At 40.0% G+C, this 19,956-nt stretch overlaps 1 protein-coding gene across 14 annotated transcripts in view; it reads right to left on the bottom strand.

Annotated features, from left to right (window-relative positions):
- Positions 1 to 19,956, bottom strand: part of KMT2C (lysine methyltransferase 2C) — a 195,964-nt gene that overhangs the window by 104,143 nt on the left and 71,865 nt on the right. For all 14 annotated transcript variants that reach the window (XM_072033849.1, XM_072033848.1, XM_072033844.1 and 11 more), the window contains 2 exons: positions 17,630 to 17,769; positions 15,851 to 15,960 (listed from right to left, as the gene is read on the bottom strand). In XM_072033849.1, coding sequence (XP_071889950.1) covers positions 15,851 to 15,960; positions 17,630 to 17,769 — 250 coding nt within the window. The remainder of the gene's footprint in view (positions 1 to 15,850; positions 15,961 to 17,629; positions 17,770 to 19,956) is intronic.

Genomic DNA, 19,956 nt, shown 5'->3' with positions numbered 1-19,956 from the left:
TCTCCAAATGGCACGGAGTCATCGTAAACAAAATCCTACATCTTCAGTTCACTAATTTTTGTAAATTGAGCTCAAATAAAGCAATTAGATGGCATACTTTGAAACTACCAGCTTGAAACATTAATATAATTTCTTTTCTAATAAAAGCTTCACATGTTTCATCTGGCTGGGGCTTTTATTTTTTTTTTTTCAATTTGACTAAATTAGCCGCTTACACATATTTCTCCCATCCTTCCTCCCAAAACATGGTGCTCCCAAACATTACACGTCCTTCGTTTTTTAATTCATTAGTTATTGGAGAAAAAAAAACACACACAAATAAGCTGCTTGTCTGTCTTGTCATTCGCTCCTACTATATCACTGACCTCGGACAAGCATTATGAAGTGCAAATTTAAAATCCTTAAATCACTGGTCAAATGTTTAGCAGGTAATTCAACTGTTGTGCAGGGGGTCAGGGAAGCGGGGATAAAAAGGGGCTGTTTGTTTCATTTTGCAGCATGCTGCCTCGGTAGCTTGTGAAGGAAAGGGCTGCCAAATTTTGTAATGAATTCCACAGAACATTAGGTCTGATGCTTAGCAGAAGCCATAACTGTTAAGTAAATGATATCCTTTTGATGAATACCCTTATTTGAAAACAACATTGATTCTTCTAACCCTTTAGCAGTGTCCCAAAACAGATGTGCACAACTGCAAATTCTGTTTGCTTTCAGGTTTACGAAGTGTGATGACATTTTTACAATCAAGCATGAGCCCTTTTACCCAGGAGTAAAATAAACCACAATAATTCTTCACCATCTGTTTGTTAATTTTGCATTCATTTAACTTTGCATTTTAAACTAATAATCATTTTCTTATAATATAGTTTGTTCCATTGGTAGAAATTACAGCTGTTCAATTAAAAAAGGAATGGTTTGTAGCAGCGTACAGTTTTTCTCTAACTGCTTCCATTGCTCTTAATTATAGAGATATTAGTGCCATCGAGTGGAAAAAAACTACCAGGAAATAGTGTTATGCTTTATACGTCACAGATTCCCTTAGTAAATGTACATATTTACTTCTGTTCCAGTACCAATTCCCACCTGGTCTCTTTTACACTGAAATTCCTTTTCCGACTACAAGGCTCTGTGCAGCTTTTGATGTTGCTGTGTATGACAGGCTCCTTACACTCCTGGAGGAGCGAGGCACAAACAATTAGATGATGTCTCCATTTCATTTCTTGCATACAGTCAAACGAAGCACGGTCCAATTTTTCCATAATCCTTTTCCTTAATCTCCGATGACAGGCCAGCGAGTTTTTGATGTTTTTATCCTTATCTGGTTTCAACTAACCTCAGACTAGAATAACACCATAAAAGCGTTTTCTCACGTAAAATGGGGAAATCCCGCTACCTTTATCAAAAGTAAAAGCACACTGCAACAACATGAATAATACAACCGACCAAGTGAAGGGAAAATAACGCTGATCAACAAAAGGCATGGGGTCTGGAGAGGGAGAAGGAGCCGGTCTGAGATCGTGTTTTTGGATTCTGCTTTGCATTTTCCCCTGCAGAGCCTAGGCTGCAAGTCTGCAGCAAAGTCAGAATTCAGCCCCTGAACGCTGAGTATCCACAAATTACCACAGTGGAAATTCTCTTGCCTTGTGGTTCCTAGGCTTAGTGATAATCACCATTTACAAATAATCTCTTCTAGAGACACAGCCTGCTCGGCTAATTAACGTGAGCGTTCCAGTGACATTAGAGAGGCTGTTCAGATGGTTGGGAGAATACAGATTCAATCACTGGTTTCTAAACCCAATTTTACTTGATGGCACGGAAATCAGCTGATAACCCTAATTCTGTGGTAGAGTGAAGAGAACGATGCTGCTACAGTACTAGGAGGAGTATTTTACTAAAAACACCCAGGAGGCAAGAAACAGTTTACCACACCATGGATTTATTTCAATTAAAGAAGTTTGGTGATGGCTGGAGAACACGAGACTGGTGCACAAGACTGCATCAGTGCAGTCGTGTAAAGAAATGAACTTCCGCAAGTACCAAATGTATAAAGCTCACATAAAATTAAGAGTGGAAGTATGACCATATGTTACCGTGATGCTTGGCTCCTGGTCTTACTGGTGTCTTGAATATTCTGACCTTTTGGTTTCTCAGATGAGTGAGCACTGCTGCCAGGTCCGACCTTTACTGGGGGATTTATCCATCGCAATATTTTAAGTCTGACAGAAAGCAAACATTCTGGAGGTGCCTACGGCACATTCTGATGTGATGGATGCACAGCTGTAACAGTCTTCCTAGCAATTCACCCTCTATTTCAAGTTACTCGCGTTAAAAAAAAAAACTCACCTAGTATGACATTTGGAAAACCTGAAACTTCTCCATTCAATAGATCAAATTCATTTACATTTTGGAGAATGAGTATTCTCCTCATAAATCTCAAAGAATGACAATTACAACTTAACTGTCTTGTTTCTCTCCAAGTCTCTGTTCACTTTTAAAGGTTTATGATTTGTCAACACATCTCCCTGGAAATGCCGTACAGATAACACCTAATATTGCCATAACAACCTGCCGTACTTGAAAGGAAAAAATAAAAATAAAAACACAACTGGTATGTGCTTGGATATTTGACAGCAGTTTATGTAAATCCAGACTCACTATTTACTCTGCCTAATCTGCCACTCTGCCCACTTCTTTGGGAGGCAATTTCATTCAGAAACAGAGGGGACAGATAGTTCTGATCAGAAGAAAATATTTTACTAGTTAAAAACTGGAAGGGAGAAGGCTATTTGTGGAAATACCTGCAGGGTTATTAATAAAATAATTGTCTACATTGCAGATTGAACAGAGGTATTCACGCTGTATAGGAAGTGCCCCCGTGTCACAGCAATCTATTTAGTGTGTATCAAGTTGTTTTTAGCAATGCTAGTTACTCTAGGAAACATTTTTTTTTTTAATTTATTTTGCAACATCTACTTTTTCCCCAACATATTGAAGAGAAACACGACATCTTTAAAGGAATGGAAAGTGACGCCATCTACCTGGGTTTTCTGTAAGGCCTTTGACATGGCAACACACAACACCACCCTTATCTCCAATTTGAGAGAGATGGATTTGAAGGACAGGCTATCTGGTGGATAAGGAATTGGCTGGATCAGGGCAATCCCAGACATGAGCACAGACTGGGAGAAGAACTTGCTGAGAGCAGCCCTGCAGAGAAGGACCTGGGGGTTCTGGTGGACACAACAAAAAGCTTGGAATGAGCCAGGGCACACTTGTAGCCCAGAAGGCCGTGCCCAAGGTTGTATCACCAGAGGAGTGTCCAGCAGGCGGAGGGAGGGGATTTTCCCCCTCTACTCTGCCCTTGTGAGGCCTCACCTGAGTCTGCACCCAAATCTGGGGCCCCCAGCACAAAAAAGACGTTGAGCTGTCAAAGTGGGTCTGAGAGAGGCCACCAGGATGATCAGAGAGCTGGAGCACCTCTGCTACGAAGTCAGGCTACCGGAGTTGGGGTTGTTCATCCTACAGAAGAGAAGGCTCCAGGGAGACCTCGCTGCAGCCTTCCAGTACTTCAAGGAGGCTTATGAAGTTACTATTGGAAGTACAACACAGCAGATCATCTAGGCCAACCCTAAACCTAGTACTGAGTAGTCCACCCCTAAACCATGCCACTAAGTTCTACATGTTTCTTAAGACCTCCAGGGATGGAGACTCAACCACTTCCCAAGGCCGCCTATTCCAATGCTGCACAACCCTTTCAGTGAAGAAATTTCTCCAAATATCCAACCTAAACTTCCCCTGGCACAACTTGAGGCCATTTCTCATCATCTTACTACTTGGTGCCTGAGAGAAGAGCCTTATCACCGCCTCGCTATAGCCTCAGGTCACGGTAAAGTACAGTAAGGTCTCCCCTGAGCCTTCTCTTCTCCAAGCTGAACAGTTGGCCTCAGCCAATCAGTCCGGCCTACCCCGCTCCCTCTGCAGAGCCCTCCTACCCTCGAGCAGATCGACATTTCCCCCCAGCTTGGTGTCCTCCACAAACTCACCAAGGATGCACTCGATCCCCTCCTCCAGCTCACTGATAAAGATATTGAAGGGAACTGGTCCCAGTGCTGAGCCCTGGGGGACTCCAGTAGCGAGCAGCCTCCAGCTGGGTTTAACTCCAGTCACCACAGCTCTTGGGGCCCTGCCACCCAGCCAGTTCCTCATCTCTTGTCACTACGCTTCCCTCCACATCCAATGAAGGATGGAGATTCCCCTCAGTCCTCATTTCCTTGTTTATGTATTTATAAAAACATTTTTATTGTCTTTAAAAGCGTATTCAGACTGAGCTCAAGGTGGGCTGTAGCCCTTCTCATTTTGTCCCTGCACAGCCTGATGACATTTTTGTAGTCCTCCTGAGCTCCCTGCCCCTTCTTCCAATGGTCATAAACCCTCTTCTTCTTCCTGAGCTCTCCCCACAGCTCTCTGTTCAGCCAGGCTGGTCTTCTTCCACGCAGGCTCATCTTTTGGCATGTGGGGACAGCCTGCTCCTACACCTTTAGGATTTCCTTCTTGAAGAGTGTCCAGCCTTCCTGGACGCCTTTGCCCTTCAAGTTGAAGTCCCCCATGAGAATGAGGGCTAGCGATTATAAGACTTCAACCCTATCACCATCATTATTCATCTCAAGACAATCCAAATGCCCCCTAATGTACAGGGCTACCTCACCTCTCCCTCCCAGCCCACCCCTTCTGAAGAGGTCGTAGGCATCCACTGCAGCTGTCCACATTCCTGAACATCATAATTCATCCGATGTCTCTCACGTGTGACTTTTTCCATGTTATTAAAACAAAACAAACAAGCAAAAAAAAAGAAACAACAAGAAGAAAACACACTCAAGGCCACCTGCATTAATGGGACTACTTCATACTGATGCTTGTAATATTTATGCTCCATCTGCAGCTCTGGGACGGAACTTGCGCTAATGGAAGTCAGTAAGAAAATCTTTAGGGAGTTCAAAACTGTTTTTTGCTAATGCTTTGATTTTGGGAAGCTGCTGAGTACACCAATCTCAGCAGCACTTTTTAAGCCAGTGCTTAAAAGCAAACTGATGCCAACAGACTAATATGAGTACTCTTGAGTTTTCAATTAAAATGTTTGCGTAATTTTTTGATGATAGGTGAAAGCCCCAAATGAAAATCTGTAATATAATATAAAGAAACATACAATTATCAGGAAAATAAAATATTACCAAGACCTGATTGGAATAATCAGAAACACTTTGGAACTGAAATTTCATTAAAGAGTTTGAACTTTACAATTCCCATTGCAAAAAAAGAAAGTGACCCATGTCCATGAAAAATTTAAAAGATATCATTAAATAAAACATTATTTTAAAGGGAAACAGCTACAAAACCGGGATTAGAGTCAATTGTCTATCACTATACAAACAATGCTACACCTTGGCAAATGTACCTACAACTTGTCCCATGGTGATATTTTCCTTTTCCATATGCAGCATGTGAGTAAGAGTAAGCTTCTGAAGGCAGGGATGGTGCCTTATTTCTCTAATGCTCAGAGCATAATGAGTACCCATTCTTGTCTAAAACTAACCAACAGTAACTACAAAAGATTTATCAGCCTTTTTTTTTGGAAATGTAACCATCACATAAATGCAAAATTAGACCCTTAATTGTGAACATTAAGGAAAAAAAAATCAATCCACATTAGCTTTGCAAGATTGAATATAAAACATTTAAATAAGCAGCCACGAGGGAGATGGTAGTAAGGCAGGAAAATGAGGTTTGCATTCAAATATCTACAAAAGGTAGGAGACTGGTGGTACTGCTATACTTCCTCAGCTAAGCTTCTGTGGGCATACTTGCTAAGAGATGTGTAAGGTTTCCTGCTTTATATATATACATTTGTGATTTCCTTGTGTCAAATCTAGAATTTGGGGGCATTACACTGTCATTCTCTTACTTTTGTAGATCTTGCTACTGCTGCTGAGCATAGAAAGGGAAAAGGGAGAGCAGCAGCATCACTCTCCTCATGTCCCACAGCAAAGCACTACTACAGGTTATTCCCTCCAGCAAAGTGAAGCTATCTGAGCACTATCTGAGGGAAGAGTACAATCTCAATCGGAGAGGCTGATTTTCCTTTAATGGACTTTCCTTACTCTTCAGAGATCAGGTTCTCTCCATTTTTAACACCCAAGATACGTAAGCCCCCAAAATAACTTGGTATAGATATAAACTCTTGAAATCAAATGCCCAGCCAGAGCACTGCCTCAACACGAACTGCTATGTCATCGCCTTAATGCTTAGAGTAACATTTAAGAAAGGCCCTGGAATGGGAGGAGGGGAAGAACATGCAGATTTTCTTTGGGCATATTATGGAAGAAGTGTTTTCTACTCAAGTCATGCAAAAAAGGAAGAAAAGGTCTTTGTGAAGTGCACTTCACCAGTTTGGAACACACACTAAACTATTTTACTTCAGAGCTTTCAGTAAATTATTTCAGTGAATGTTAGGGAATAAAGGAAACCTGCACTGGAAATTCCTTCAGGAACATAGGGCCTTTCATGTTTCTCAGCTAGGCTTCTTGGCTTTCATTTCTGTGCTACTGCTGCTTCTCTCTTGGTGCCCCTAGCCCATTTTTCCGCTTCCTACTCTTCACAGACTGCCCCTCGCATCTGCAACACCTATCTTCTATTCAGCATCAAAACCCTCTCAGAAATTTCTGCGGAGCAGTAATCTCTCTCCCCCGATCCTAGTACCCACATATTCAAAATCTAGGGTTCAAGAAAGGTGCCTTTTTCAAAGCATTCATCTTGAAAAAGCCCACAGAATGAAGGCTCTAAGGCTGACTCTGCTTCCCTGCTCCAGTGCCAAGCGAGCACCCCAGGGCAGAGCCTGCCCAGCTCTCCCGGCGCTACAGCACGACCGGCATCAGCAATTCACGGCGTGAAGAAAAGGAATATGTGAGGCTGAAAAATAAAAGACTTTGCTTTAGATGAAGCCATAGGAACTGTCTTAAGAAAAGGAGGTTTGTGCTCGCTAAGGAACTCCGAGTTTTTCCCTCCCCACTTGCTCCTATGTTGCAGACGTGCAGTTGTTATGGGAGAGACGGTTTCTGTCGATCCACCTCTCAGAAACGACACCGTGCTTCTACTTCTATTCAAATCCGCAGAACTGCAGGCAAGGAAGTCACAGAAATTTTATTAATGGACAAAACTGACAGTTTATGAAAAGACCTCTCTTACGCCACATAGAGTTTACTACATAAACCTAAAATGCATGTATTACGATACATGAGTTAGTCATTGTCTATCTGCAAAGCTAGCAGGAGTTAAGTGTTAGCACGTGTTTTGTATGCAGCCAAGGAACAAGATTCCACTATGATCACTAAGTTATAACATACACTGACAATAGTACTTGCCATGCAGATAAATTCACTCCTTTTTTCCCTGTGTATTTGGAAGCAAAAAGGTAGGGGTAAAAACACAGCTGTTATTTCACAGAAAGCACATGACAAAGCAAATCAACAGAAAAATCTCCAAGCATTCCCAAAACTCAGTTTGGAAATGCACATCTTTTCCTCTGCTTCCTCTGAGAAGCCAAACGCTGCCCCTCCAAACCTTGGGTTGCGAATTAATGCTTTACGTCTTCTTGTAATTAGAATCAACTCATTGAAACGAAATTAACCATAACTACATTAGTTTCACATTATCACATGCTCCTTTTTCTAATCAGCAGGTCCAAATTATTATGACAACAGGTTATGAGGCAGGCAAGTACAATAAATACTGAAAAGTCACGCTGAAGTGTTTGTGCTTGTCATGAAGTACTCGCTTGGCCAGCAAGTAGTAAAAGCTCTAAATGTTCATTAATGTATGGAGACTGTGCAGTACTTGGGTATCGAAGCATTAAGGAGGGAACAACAACTACATCAGAAGCACTAGGAAAATAAATCAGGTTTGGTGTCTCAGTAAATGGAAAATTCAGAACAAAAATCTATTTCATACCCCTTCTTTCATCAAAGACTATTCTGCGTATTACCCACATCTTCTCCACGTGCTGCTGTCTCTCTGTGCAATCACACTGCTTGGACAGACCACCATTTCACAGCAATCCCTTCAAACTTTTATATACATCACTGAGGGTCCACATTCAAGTGTGAAGTCTAATTACATCCCAAGGATATATTACATCCCATACATTACGTGCCAAAATAAGGACAAAAATATTTGAGAAGCAGAGAAGCATGAAGAGTTCTTGATTCTTGTTTATTCAGTTTGAACTATCACTGGATTTTCTTAAGTACTAGCAGTGATATAGAAAAATGTACTTTATTTTGTACCAGAAAACATGGTCCATGAGACAACTGAGGAAATTGAAAACTGCCTTCTGAAACCCGAGTCCTAAACTCTGCAATTTTAGGTGTTGTGTTTTGATAGGGAACCAGATTCTTTACCTGTAAGAACTGTAAATTAGTTTTTCCTGTTCAGTGTTTCACTGCAGAAAAAAATGGAACGAACAGGATCCCCTTGGATAATTTAAAAATAATAATGAAAACTCGGAAAAAGTGACTTTAGGGTCAAAAACAACTATCAGGCAAAAAGCGAGTTTTCTTTTTGCATGAAGTATATTAAATTGCACTTTTTTGCTTTGGCTCCTAGAGTCAGATTATAAAAGGAAAAAAAGAAAAAATAAACATTTTTTCAATAATCGTAGTGATTTCAAATGTCAGCTTTCTGTCTTTTTTTTATATGCTTGTTCTCGCTTCCTTCCCATCCTGGTTCCTCTATCTTGATGTTTGCTTTTCAAAGCAGCTGCTACGGGACAGTGACATCCAATGAACAACAGTCCGCTGTGGTAGAGCTTATTTTGATATAAGGAAGAATACTTTAGTCATTGTTCATACGACAATTATTAACAAGAACTAAGTTGTGTATCTTACTGAACAGCAAAATATGTTCTCAACTGCCAGGCCTACAAAAAAAACAGAATACACATACTGGTCTGACAGAAGAGCTTAAACCTCAGCAGATTTACCCGAACTGTGTTGGCATCATTTATGGTATGCAGGGGTATCCCAGATGAATTACACACTGTCAAACAAAACCCACTACGATAATTCTAAGTTGTCATGGCTGCTTGGCAGATTTGAAAAATTGTAGATTAATTGGTGGAGCGTTCCTGATGGCATTTAACAGGCTGTGAGAACAGCCTGCTTCACATTCTCCAAGACACAAATGACCTGGCTTTAGGTGACCAGAATCCAAACTGTTCTGGAACATGTTAGTTCATGGAAGACAATTTACACTATGTCACTATGGCTTTCCTTGAAGTACAAGGCTTGTCATCATTGGCAGGAAAATGGCCACAAGTCCCTAGAAGAATGAGTAAGTATTGAGAGGGAAATTCATGGGGAACTGAAATACCTGGTAGCCCTCAATGCTAAACTGCCACAGCATTTCTAGGAACATGCTAGGAACTGAGTGAAACTACCAAAGTGACCAGAAGCAGATGAAATTGTCCTCTTGAGGAGACGATGACACTTCTCCAGCCTTTCTCCAGCACCTTCTGTGCTAGAGTCCTGTAACAGCAACACGTAAAAAAGTTACAGATGGTGTTCTGGAAGAATACTTCCTGCATCAAAACACAAGAGAGGAGCAACTACAGAAAATAAACTTGGCAAGATAAAATCAGAAGCCATGCCAACAGAGCAGCAAGGCAGTCACCCCCAAATTTCAGAGCGGGGAGATACAGAGAAGCTGCGTGCCTGAGTGCTGCAACTCCAGAGATGTGAAGGGAACTTCTGACTACCTGAGCTGCTCATGTAGTATCGCATCACAGAGCTTTTCTTTGAAAAATGGGCAAATACAGAAGGCTCTGCTCAGAAGAAATAATGGTAGATGGGATTCGTTATGCATTTTCCCTTGGCTTTAAGAATTACTAGCTCTTGCAGTAACAAAACAGGAAGAAGGGAACCTTTGAAGCATCAAGGAACTCCAAATCCTCCTCTCTACCTTGAGAAAGGAAATCACCACATGCTCTGTTCAGTTTGGCTGAGATGTGTATGAAGCCAAGCAGCACCCCTACCTCCGGAATTCTGCAACCTAAAGCAATTTTCACAATTTTTTTTGTAGTAATCAAGAATAAACTTTGCTGAAAAATTGCTGTGGTTAAATATCCTTCACAGTCTGTGAAGTTAATTTTGTAAGATGTGCACACTTATCTTCACGCACAAGGAACAATAAAAAGAAATATCAATTTAGCCAAATCTTCAACTTGTGCAAAGAAGCACAAGTAAACATACACGTACACCACTAAAAACTTAGACAAGACTCAACAAGACAAGGAAAATACTAAGGCTAACGGGTGAGGATATCTTCCAAATGTGGACAAATACTTAAAAAAAAACAACAACAACAAATAAACTGTACATGTTTTAACTGGTTTTCATCTTTCTCCTCAATTCTCCTCAATTTACTTTTTCCTTGCAGTTTGGCTTCTAAGCATCATGCTAGAATTCAATCTGGAGCAAAGAACTTAAAAATGTAGATGGAAAGGACTTTAAGAAAAAAAAAAATGAGTGAGAATTTAATACATAAGCCTCGTTATATTGCTCCAACTTGGAAGCATCCACAAACAGCGATCTCATGTCTCTGGTGGCAGAAATCAAGGGAAAATGCTTTAAAAAAAAATTAAAGACTGTGTTACCATGTGAAAAAGGGCTTACCAGGAGCGAGGATTGTCAAAACAGCAGATCGTTTACAGTTTGGAGCAAGGCAAGATGCTATTGATTAGCCTGCCTCTATGCAAAGCAACAACTCCTCCAGTTCTCAGCGATGATAAGATGCCAAACAGCCTGCAGAAACTCAGCAGGAGCTGAAAACAGCTGCCTTGTACAGAGAGAAGATACTGCCCTGATTAACTAAAAAAAATATGGATGGGTGGGAGAAGGCGCCGGCAATTTTTCAGTTATCTGGTTGCAAGAGTCTTGGTCCTGAAAAAACACTTGACTGTTACTGGGAAAATGAAAGCTGTGAAGTAGATAAATATGCAAGGAGCTATAGAGAATCTCGGAGCAAACAGAAATCCACATCTTACGAAATGGAAACAGAATAATACAGTATTTTGGAATGACTGCTTTAGACATTTCATCAGTGTTATGTTTCCCTTGTTCAGCCTTTAAGCAGATAGGATCCTCCTTTTTGGTTTCCACCAATACTGTTTTCTTTGACTCGTGTCCTTGATAAATTCTCCCAGACTTGTAAACTGCTTTCTACACTTTATCAGAAGAGAAAGCTGGCTGGGAAAATTAGTATTACATTCCTTTCTTGTGCACAGCGCGTTCAGAAGTGGTTCAAACACATTAGCTACCGAGTCCTTAAATTCACTTCTTGAATTGAGATGCTCATATATAACAAGAAAAGCCCACCTTATTGCATTCTGATTTACACAACTTCCTAAACCATTACAACTCATCACCTCCCCTTTCTAGGCAAACCACGTAACCCTTAGCTACTAATGTCTGTCCAACCCACCAGGGTCCTTTAAAGCACTTTCCTGCAATTTTTTTGCACACTGTTGTAGTTTCAAGTGCAAGATGCTCTAGACAGGAGCAGAGCTCTCAACAATTAGAGAATAATGCAGAGACGTGGGTCTCTGCAGCATAAAGAAGAGTTATGGCTAGACAATGAGAGGCAGACGAGTAGTAAACTATTATTTCCTCAACAGACCAGAGAGAAACAGCCACCTAAACGATAGATGTAAAATAAACAAGGAGATTATAAAGCAGTATTTAAAAATACCTGAAAATATTTCAAACACCATTCTTGTTAAAAGCTGAGCAGATGCAAGCCCTAAAGGCCTCCATTTTCAATGGTAATGCCAGGAAGGTTCAGACCATATCGTTCTTCCAAATATCAAAAAACAGCATAATTAAGAAAACACCGTGCTGAATACAACAAAAAGCAGAACTCTGCTCATCCACATCCATTATTTTTTAAGCAAAACCTGTGATTTCTGTTCAGTCATCCCCCTTTGCTTATTTTCCTAAGCCTCCATTTAATACCATCTCTGCATCTTACCACAAAAATCTGTAGAAAGACCTCACCAATTAAAGATTATCTTCGTAAAGCTGACAACATGACAACTTCTTTACTATGGTAATTTTTTATGTACCGAGTAGAACGCTTAGAAATTATAAGCAATTTCGTTAGGCTTCGGATCAAGCAAATCACTCGAAATTTTCTCTCCTGCTTTCCATATTCTCAAGCCATTTTTTTTCAAAACTTGAAATGAAATGGGGTTTTCGAACCCCAAAAAAGCCTATTAAAGCAGCATAGGAATGAGCTGCCACACTGGGGTGTTCAGATTTACATACTGCTACAGCTCCAAAGCTAAGTTTCCATACCTTAAAGAGTCTTCCTGAATAATGCTCTGACACCATGCTTTCCAACTGGATCGCCACTTCTTCTTTTGCTCTCTTAAAAATTGCTTCTGAGGCTGTCAGGGAACCCTCAGTTGCTCAGATGAGCAAGGTAAGCAATGAGATAAAACGAGTCAACCATACCACCCAGAAGGGCTAGAGCAGCAGCTAGTACCAGAAATCTACCAGTACATTCCAGCTTTTGTCAGTTAAAAAACATTGATGAATAAGATTTTAAACACCTCACACACATATATATATGTATGAATACTTATTAATATTAAACAGAGGCAAAACCAAGACTTTGATAGGAAGTCAAAGAACCCACATACGTCTAGATGCAAATGCACGTAACAAATTGGTCAGATGCCTGAGTAAATAAACTGCCAGGCCTACAAAATGAGTGAATCAAAAGAAAGAACCGAAGAAAAAAGAAATGCTAAGCAGGCTATCTTGCGAGACGTGCACACACACCAAAATCTCCGCTGTACTGTACTTTAAACCATCAAAAAACAAAGCCAAGAAGAAACCAAAATGAATTAACATACATACTTTGGACTAGGTCAATGAAATATGTCCACACAAGCTTTATTAATGCCATCACGAGTTCAGTGAAGCCCAATGGACATCTCAACTGGTAAACAGAGTAATGAGAAACATTGTCATATCCAGTTAGAACAGATTTGCAAACAATAGACATCCTAACTAATGAGAAACATGGCTGTAACTTGCAAGTTTAAGAGACCCTCAAGGTAAGTAAAGCTCCAAAATGCTCTCCGCAACTTAAAAGACCCAAACCAAAGAACTTTACTATCAAGAAAATGGTTGTTGCATGTCAAAAATTCATCTGTATATGAACATCGAGAAAAGAAAACATACTTTCCCAGCTGAAGAAAGATGCCAATGCTGCAAACCACATCATAAACCCATAGAATGCCAGAGGGACTTCCAAGAAGACACAAAGCCCCAACCAACAACAGCAACAGAAAAAAAAAAGCAAAGCAAATTTGGTGGCAAGTAGAGGAACTAACATACAGCTTGTTCTTATTTAAACCATTTTTCTGTAAGCCCTGAGCACATACTTGCATCTGCATTGCCAACAGTGCTCAGAACATTTAAATAGAAACTTTACTCTTAAAATGCAGCAACATCACACTAGAAAGAAACCCAGAATTTTAGCGAATGCAAAATGTGAGCAGCTGTAAATGCAAAACCATACATTAAGTCGACTGCTATACCTCTCATTCAGAACTTTTTTAAATGTCTCACACAAAGAAAATTTGTTCTCAGAAACTACTTTTTCCACTACCGCAGAGTATTTCCAGCACACCTTACACTTTTTTGTGCCTTTTTTAGCTGAGTGACAAGTTAGAAAGCACTGAGGCCAGTGAAAAATGATTATGAAACAGTATAGCCTGGACACAACAAGCAAACAGGGATTACTTCGGCTCCAAACCAGTTACACAACTCTAAGCAGCCCCCACATTGCTGCTCCACAGTCAGAAACAGAGAACTACAAAAGAGTTTGCTGCTTAGTTCTTGAAAAACCAGAAGCCAAAACTTTCCTGGTGTGACCGTGGGATAAAGATGTCCCATTTGGTCCAACTACTCCTCCAAAATCAATCAATGCTGAGCTCTTACTCTGCTCTCCCCGAGGATCTCCCAAGAAGGATAAAACAGAATAATCAAAACAGCTTCTCTCTTTGTTGGCCAACTGCTGTATTGCAGAGCAGATAGTTTCTCAACAATTTCAGCAAAGACTGAATAGGAAATACGCAGAATGGCAATCGATGCAAATTTCATCTCTCATCTCTACATGCTGCACTGTGCAATAGATATGTCTAAAAAATTATTTGCAGAATTTGAGAAGATTAGTAGAGAAATTAAACAACGGCCCGTGAAAAGGCAAGCCTGAAATGGAAACTATTTCACCAGGGAGATGAAGAATTCTTCAAAAATCTTTAAATATTTACATTATAAACATCTATTCAAAACTGAAAATGTGCTAATGACAGGAGGTTGAGACACCATCAATACAGGGGAGAAGCAAGGTACCTTAGAGAAAGAACTGGAACTGAAATAATCTAAATATGATGAAACTCGATAGAGCAAAAGACAAGCTTGAACACTATCAGAAGGATTCTGCTATAAAACAGAATATTATTAAGAAATTGAGTACTGATGGGAATGAGCAGATCACAAAATGGCAACAATCTACCACCATAATCATCCAGAAAAAAAGGCACTAAAACTTTCCAGCAGTGAGATTTGGAAAAAGAAATGTCAAATTTTGGATGCTCATTTCATTCTTTTTTTATTTATACATGCACACACACATATGAATGTTTTAACGTCTTCGAGCTCATTTAGAACTTAATTCTGTCAGGTTCATTCATTCTGAATAGTCTCTTACTTTGAAAGCAGAAGCACAGAAATCAATTAAATTATTCAAAGTAAAGCATTTATTCAATATGAGTGTATGTAAAAGCAGATGGCATAAGGAAAGCTGTATTATACAGCTTGTATTGAAAGACTGATTTAAAGCAGCTTTTTCCTCCACACAATGGAGAACATTTACTGGCATCATACACATTGATTTGTTATTTTAATATAATGCATGAAAAACTTTAAGAATCAATTAAAAATACGCCTAAGCATGATCATTGGAAAAAAATGGCAAAATTATGCAGACTTTTTATTATTTTTATTAATTATGCTCACAGCACAACTGACTAATAAAGAATTAATTAATAAGAAACTAAAATTATTAAAATAATCTACTAGACATGACTAAGTAAGACCAAAAAGCATACCTACACGTGGTAAATCAATGGGAAATCTGTCTCATCTTCACTCCAATGTGATACCACAACATGACACCAAAAGGCTGCCCTTTTCAAAGGTACTTACTTTTCCAAATACATTATCATTCCAAACTAAAAGTCAACATTTGTATATGTACTTCTATCAGTATTACTAACAACAACCTAGGCTTTGTGGTGAACATCAGCTTTCCTACACCACCTCCTCTTTGCAACTAGTATAAAAGTAATAGTGGATTTTTTTTCCTGTATTTGAGTCACACAACTTCAGAATACAAACTGGCAAACCCAAAACTATTTCCTCTACCGAGCACGGCATTTGCTAACATGAATTCAACTATTCTTTTGTCTGTATTTTGGTCAGCCATGTACCTTTTACAATCTAGCTATCCCATACAGGTCCTGAAGTCAGCCTCTATGATATATTGCAAGAGTAGATTTTATCATGAATACTTGTCCAAAAAAACCTTATGATGAATGTAAACTCGGAGATCTGTACATGGATATTGTTGGTCATCCCTTGTATTGCATTAGTTTACTACCTGTTTTTCAACCCCATCTCACTGTCTATTTCCCTACTGGTTCAAATGTTCTAATTTAATTTTTTTTACTCACTTCTGTGCTCCCTGAGACAACAGCTTTGTCCACGTTCACCGATAGCTGCTCTTCAGTCTGGCAGACTCCCATTGACCACTCCGCACAGCGGTGATGAGCCCAGCAATGACCTAATGCATTGTGAGGAAAGGAGAGCTTCAGTTTTACAACTCTATCGAGCATTTCTTTTAAATATCGAACTGCATTCTAGTAGAATACACTCGTCAGAGAAAATGAGTAGTCTTTCTTCCTCCTGTTTTCCTTGTTGTAACATTTAATGCCCTTATTATCATACACCAAATACAATGCAGTTACTATCAGATACCAAATATACTGCAACTTTTTGATACATAAAACATCTTCCACTTCATTTTAGCATATTCTCTAGATCTGTTTTTACCTTTCAGATGCCTGATCATAAAATCCTAGTAAGAGGGTATATACATTATGTTTGTGCACAAGACAGAAAAAAAGGTCTTGGTTTTAACTCTAGACAACATTTGTCTATATATGTACTCTTAAGATGTTTCCCAATCACCACATGTAGATCTGTATGTTTATGTAGAACATGCTCAAATGATGCTTTAGAATTCTACATAAAATTTTTGAAAGGTAAAAACATAGCATAAACAGAAGAACCACAGAAAAAAACTGTCTCAATACAACAGATGCGTAATACAGATTTAAATACAAACATGTTATTGGTAAATGAGTATCTGCTTAAAAACAGAATTTGCAGAAATCAATGGGTATATCGTAAAAAAAAGTTTCTAATTCAGCCATGGGAAAAGACAGTGTAACCGATGAATACTTCCAAAGGAATTCTGTGACAGCTTTTTCCTAGATTTGAAACAATGCTGTACATTAGCTGCTGAAATTAGATACTGCAGTTGGCCAACTTAAGCATTCAGCCACAAAAAAACTCCCTCAAAAATTCTGCAATATCCTGGGAAGAGTCCACTACAAATAATAATGACAAAATAATTTATATTGATCAAACCCGCATCCCCACGCACTATAGTATAACTATTTAAGACAGAAGTTGTTGTTTTAAATTAGACTTTGAAATCAATTTTCACACTCATGAAAGAATAACATTTATATTACTGCACAGGTTTAAACAGAAATGTATTTCCATTTTTTGAGTCAAAATATGTGAGTGGACTACTGGCATCAAAAGCATGTGGACATTTTCTGAAAAAGTAATTCATAATTGAATAAAAAGAGAAGCTACATTAAAACAAAAGAGTAAATGACAAACCAGACAGTTTTCTAACAAAAAAACATGCAAGTGTGTTTTACCTCTATTGTTCTATGAATACCGGCTCTTCTAAATCTTTCTTTCCATTATTTTAGATAATCCATAAGAGCAGCATGAAGTTAGGTGAGGCTACAGGATTGGGACTTTAAAAATTGTATTGAGCTGTGTCTCATTTCTTTGCTCTTTTCTCCACAAAATGCAACTGCGACACTGAAAATGTTGCTGAACAACAGTTCAGCAGCAGATTAAAACTATTTCCTCATACAGTCACAGAATCGTTTAGGTTGGAAAAGATCTTCAAGATCCTGAAGTCCAACCATTGAAATGTCCTTCCAAATATCTTTGCTAAGATTCTATCCAGTACTTTACAGAAACATCACATAACATTGGTAAAATGTTATGAAAATGGAAATGTTAAGAAAGCATAATCAAATTTTACAAACACCAGAGCACAGAAAATCAACAGCTGAATAACTTCACTCATTGTCACTGCAGCTTTTGGTGTATGCCCAACAATGAAGAAGCGCAACGTATCTTACCTGTTGGCTCAAATAAGGCTTGAACATCAATGTCATCTGGTAAGCCAACTAAACTGAGTTCATCCCAGAATTTGACAACCTGATCGTCAGAAGCAGTTTGGGTGCTTACACTTGTACACGATGCTATACTTGATCGAGATCTGTATCAAGGAGCAGAAAAAAAAACAAACAACTCAGAAGTGACCACACACTTTGTTCACTGTAAATGATACAAAACTCAGGGAAATCCTTTTTTTTTTCCCAAACATGGTTAAAATATAATCTACATGACCAAAAATCTGACTTCCTCATGCTCTAACTCAACACCTTTTGGGTTAACGAACTTTTCAGTTAAAGCTACTATTCAACAGTCAAAAGAGAGCTTGATAAAATTCCCCTTTCTGCAGCTTGCTCTCCTCCTATTGTTCAGGATACACACTTGGTTTGTTTGTTTGTTTAATCCTCTTCTATTTAACATTAAAACTTGCCCAACATTAGGAATGGAGAATTAAGGAACAGCAAGCAGTCTGTGTTACTCTGGGGAAGAACAGGTGTAGAAGGAAGGCAAGAGGGTGGTGAAGGTGGGGAGCATCAACCTCAGTTGCAGAGGATAAGTAAGAAAAGAAGGGAGGGGTAGGGACAGCCAGAAGAAATGCAGGGGGATTCAGAAATCCAGTGATATAAAGGTTACTATCTTGTGCTGACATGGGCGTATCTCATTTCTAACTGTATTAATTTGTTCCCCCAATTCTAATCTTAACAGAAAACAGGTAATAACACTCAGATTAGTCAACTAACAGAAGGAAGTGGTGATTCCTCCTCCTTTATTTCCTGCTGGCAAAAATTTATCTTGGACATCTGAGGATCTGCATTAAGCTTACTTACTCAAGAGATCTGACCTCATTCAATGCTTCAGTGGTTAGCAGGAAACAGGGTGGTGATGTGTTTTTTTTTCTATTGATGTTCTTTGAACTTCATTATTCTCCCCCATTAGTAACTCTAAGCTGTACATGTGCCGTTTCTTCTGAGTTTCTAGAGTTGAGACTGCATAAAAATACCTCTCTGCTGACTGCTCTCCTGCACACAACCACTAAAAAAGGACACTACCAATGAGCTGGTGCCAAGAGCCACAGTAAACAGCGGACTTGTAACCGGTGATAACTCTGCCTTCCTAAATACTACCTGTGCTCTACTCCAAAAACATTCAGAAATATACGGGGAAAAAAATCAATAAAAAAACTTGTGGAGAAAAAAAAAAAAAGAGTAACAACACTCTTGCACTGCCAGAGAGAGCTTAAAAGTTTTTAATTACTACATGATATTCTAATGACTCATGACAGTTAGCTCCAGCACCATCAGCAGAGCGATGCCCCTCACAGAGCACCAAATTAACCCGCTCTGGGGTCTACAAAAGTCCTTCCTGAACAGGCCCCACGCTCAGCAGAGCCGGTTCCAACATTAAACCACCACTCAAAACACCAAAATTGAAAAAAAAAAAAAATTTAACCCCGGTTGACACGGCATTTCTCCCAGGATCCAATCCAGTCAGCAAACATCCTCATTTACTCTGCAGTTTTATCCTGAAGTGACACACGCTCCGCCCCAGCCTGTTTGTGGTTTTGTGTGTTTTTTTTTTTTAACTTTGTGTTTTTTTAAGGCACTATTTGACGTGCATATCAAACACCGAGTAACCGCGTGAGGGGACGGGGTAGCTCCGTGAGGCTGAAGACAAGCTGTTTTCCCCCACCAGCACCCTTCACCACCCACTTTTACGATGTTGACAGAGCCGTACGGCAGCGTGCTGTCGGCCTCGCCAAGCACAAAACGACCTCTGCTAGCGAGCCGGGCCCGAGCACTGAACCTTAACAAGTCTCGTTGGGCACACCCAGCCGAAAATACGTCACCAAAGCGCTCCTGGCAGATCTGGCACCCCTAGGAGTGAAGCTGGGTGGCAAAGAGCCATGCACCACACAGCCACAGCCCCCCTGCTAGTGGCTGTGGGACCCCGTTTGTGGCTCCATCCTAAAGCAAGGGGGCTGCTGCTGCTCCCTTCCCTTCCTTTCTTTTCCCTTCTTTTCCTTTCCCTTCCCCTCAGCTTCCCTCAGCGGGGCCTCGGGGCTGGCGGCGGCCCCACACTCAGAGCCAATTCCCGACCTTCAGCGCGGCCCCGCTGGGGGCTGAGCCTAACAACCCGCTTGTCTGATCAGCCACAGCCGAAGCGTCGTCGCCGTATCTTTAATAAAACCTTTCTGCGGAGTTGTGTGTGTGTGTTCCTGCAATTTTTCAGAACTAGTGAGCTCAGTAATTCAGGGCCTGGAGCGCTTCCCCTCTGAGGGGAACGTCTATAA

This window comes from Anas platyrhynchos, chromosome 2 (assembly GCF_047663525.1).
Source record: "Anas platyrhynchos isolate ZD024472 breed Pekin duck chromosome 2, IASCAAS_PekinDuck_T2T, whole genome shotgun sequence".
NCBI lineage: Eukaryota > Metazoa > Chordata > Aves > Anseriformes > Anatidae > Anas > Anas platyrhynchos.
This window is presented reverse-complemented; position numbering and strand designations above follow the sequence as displayed.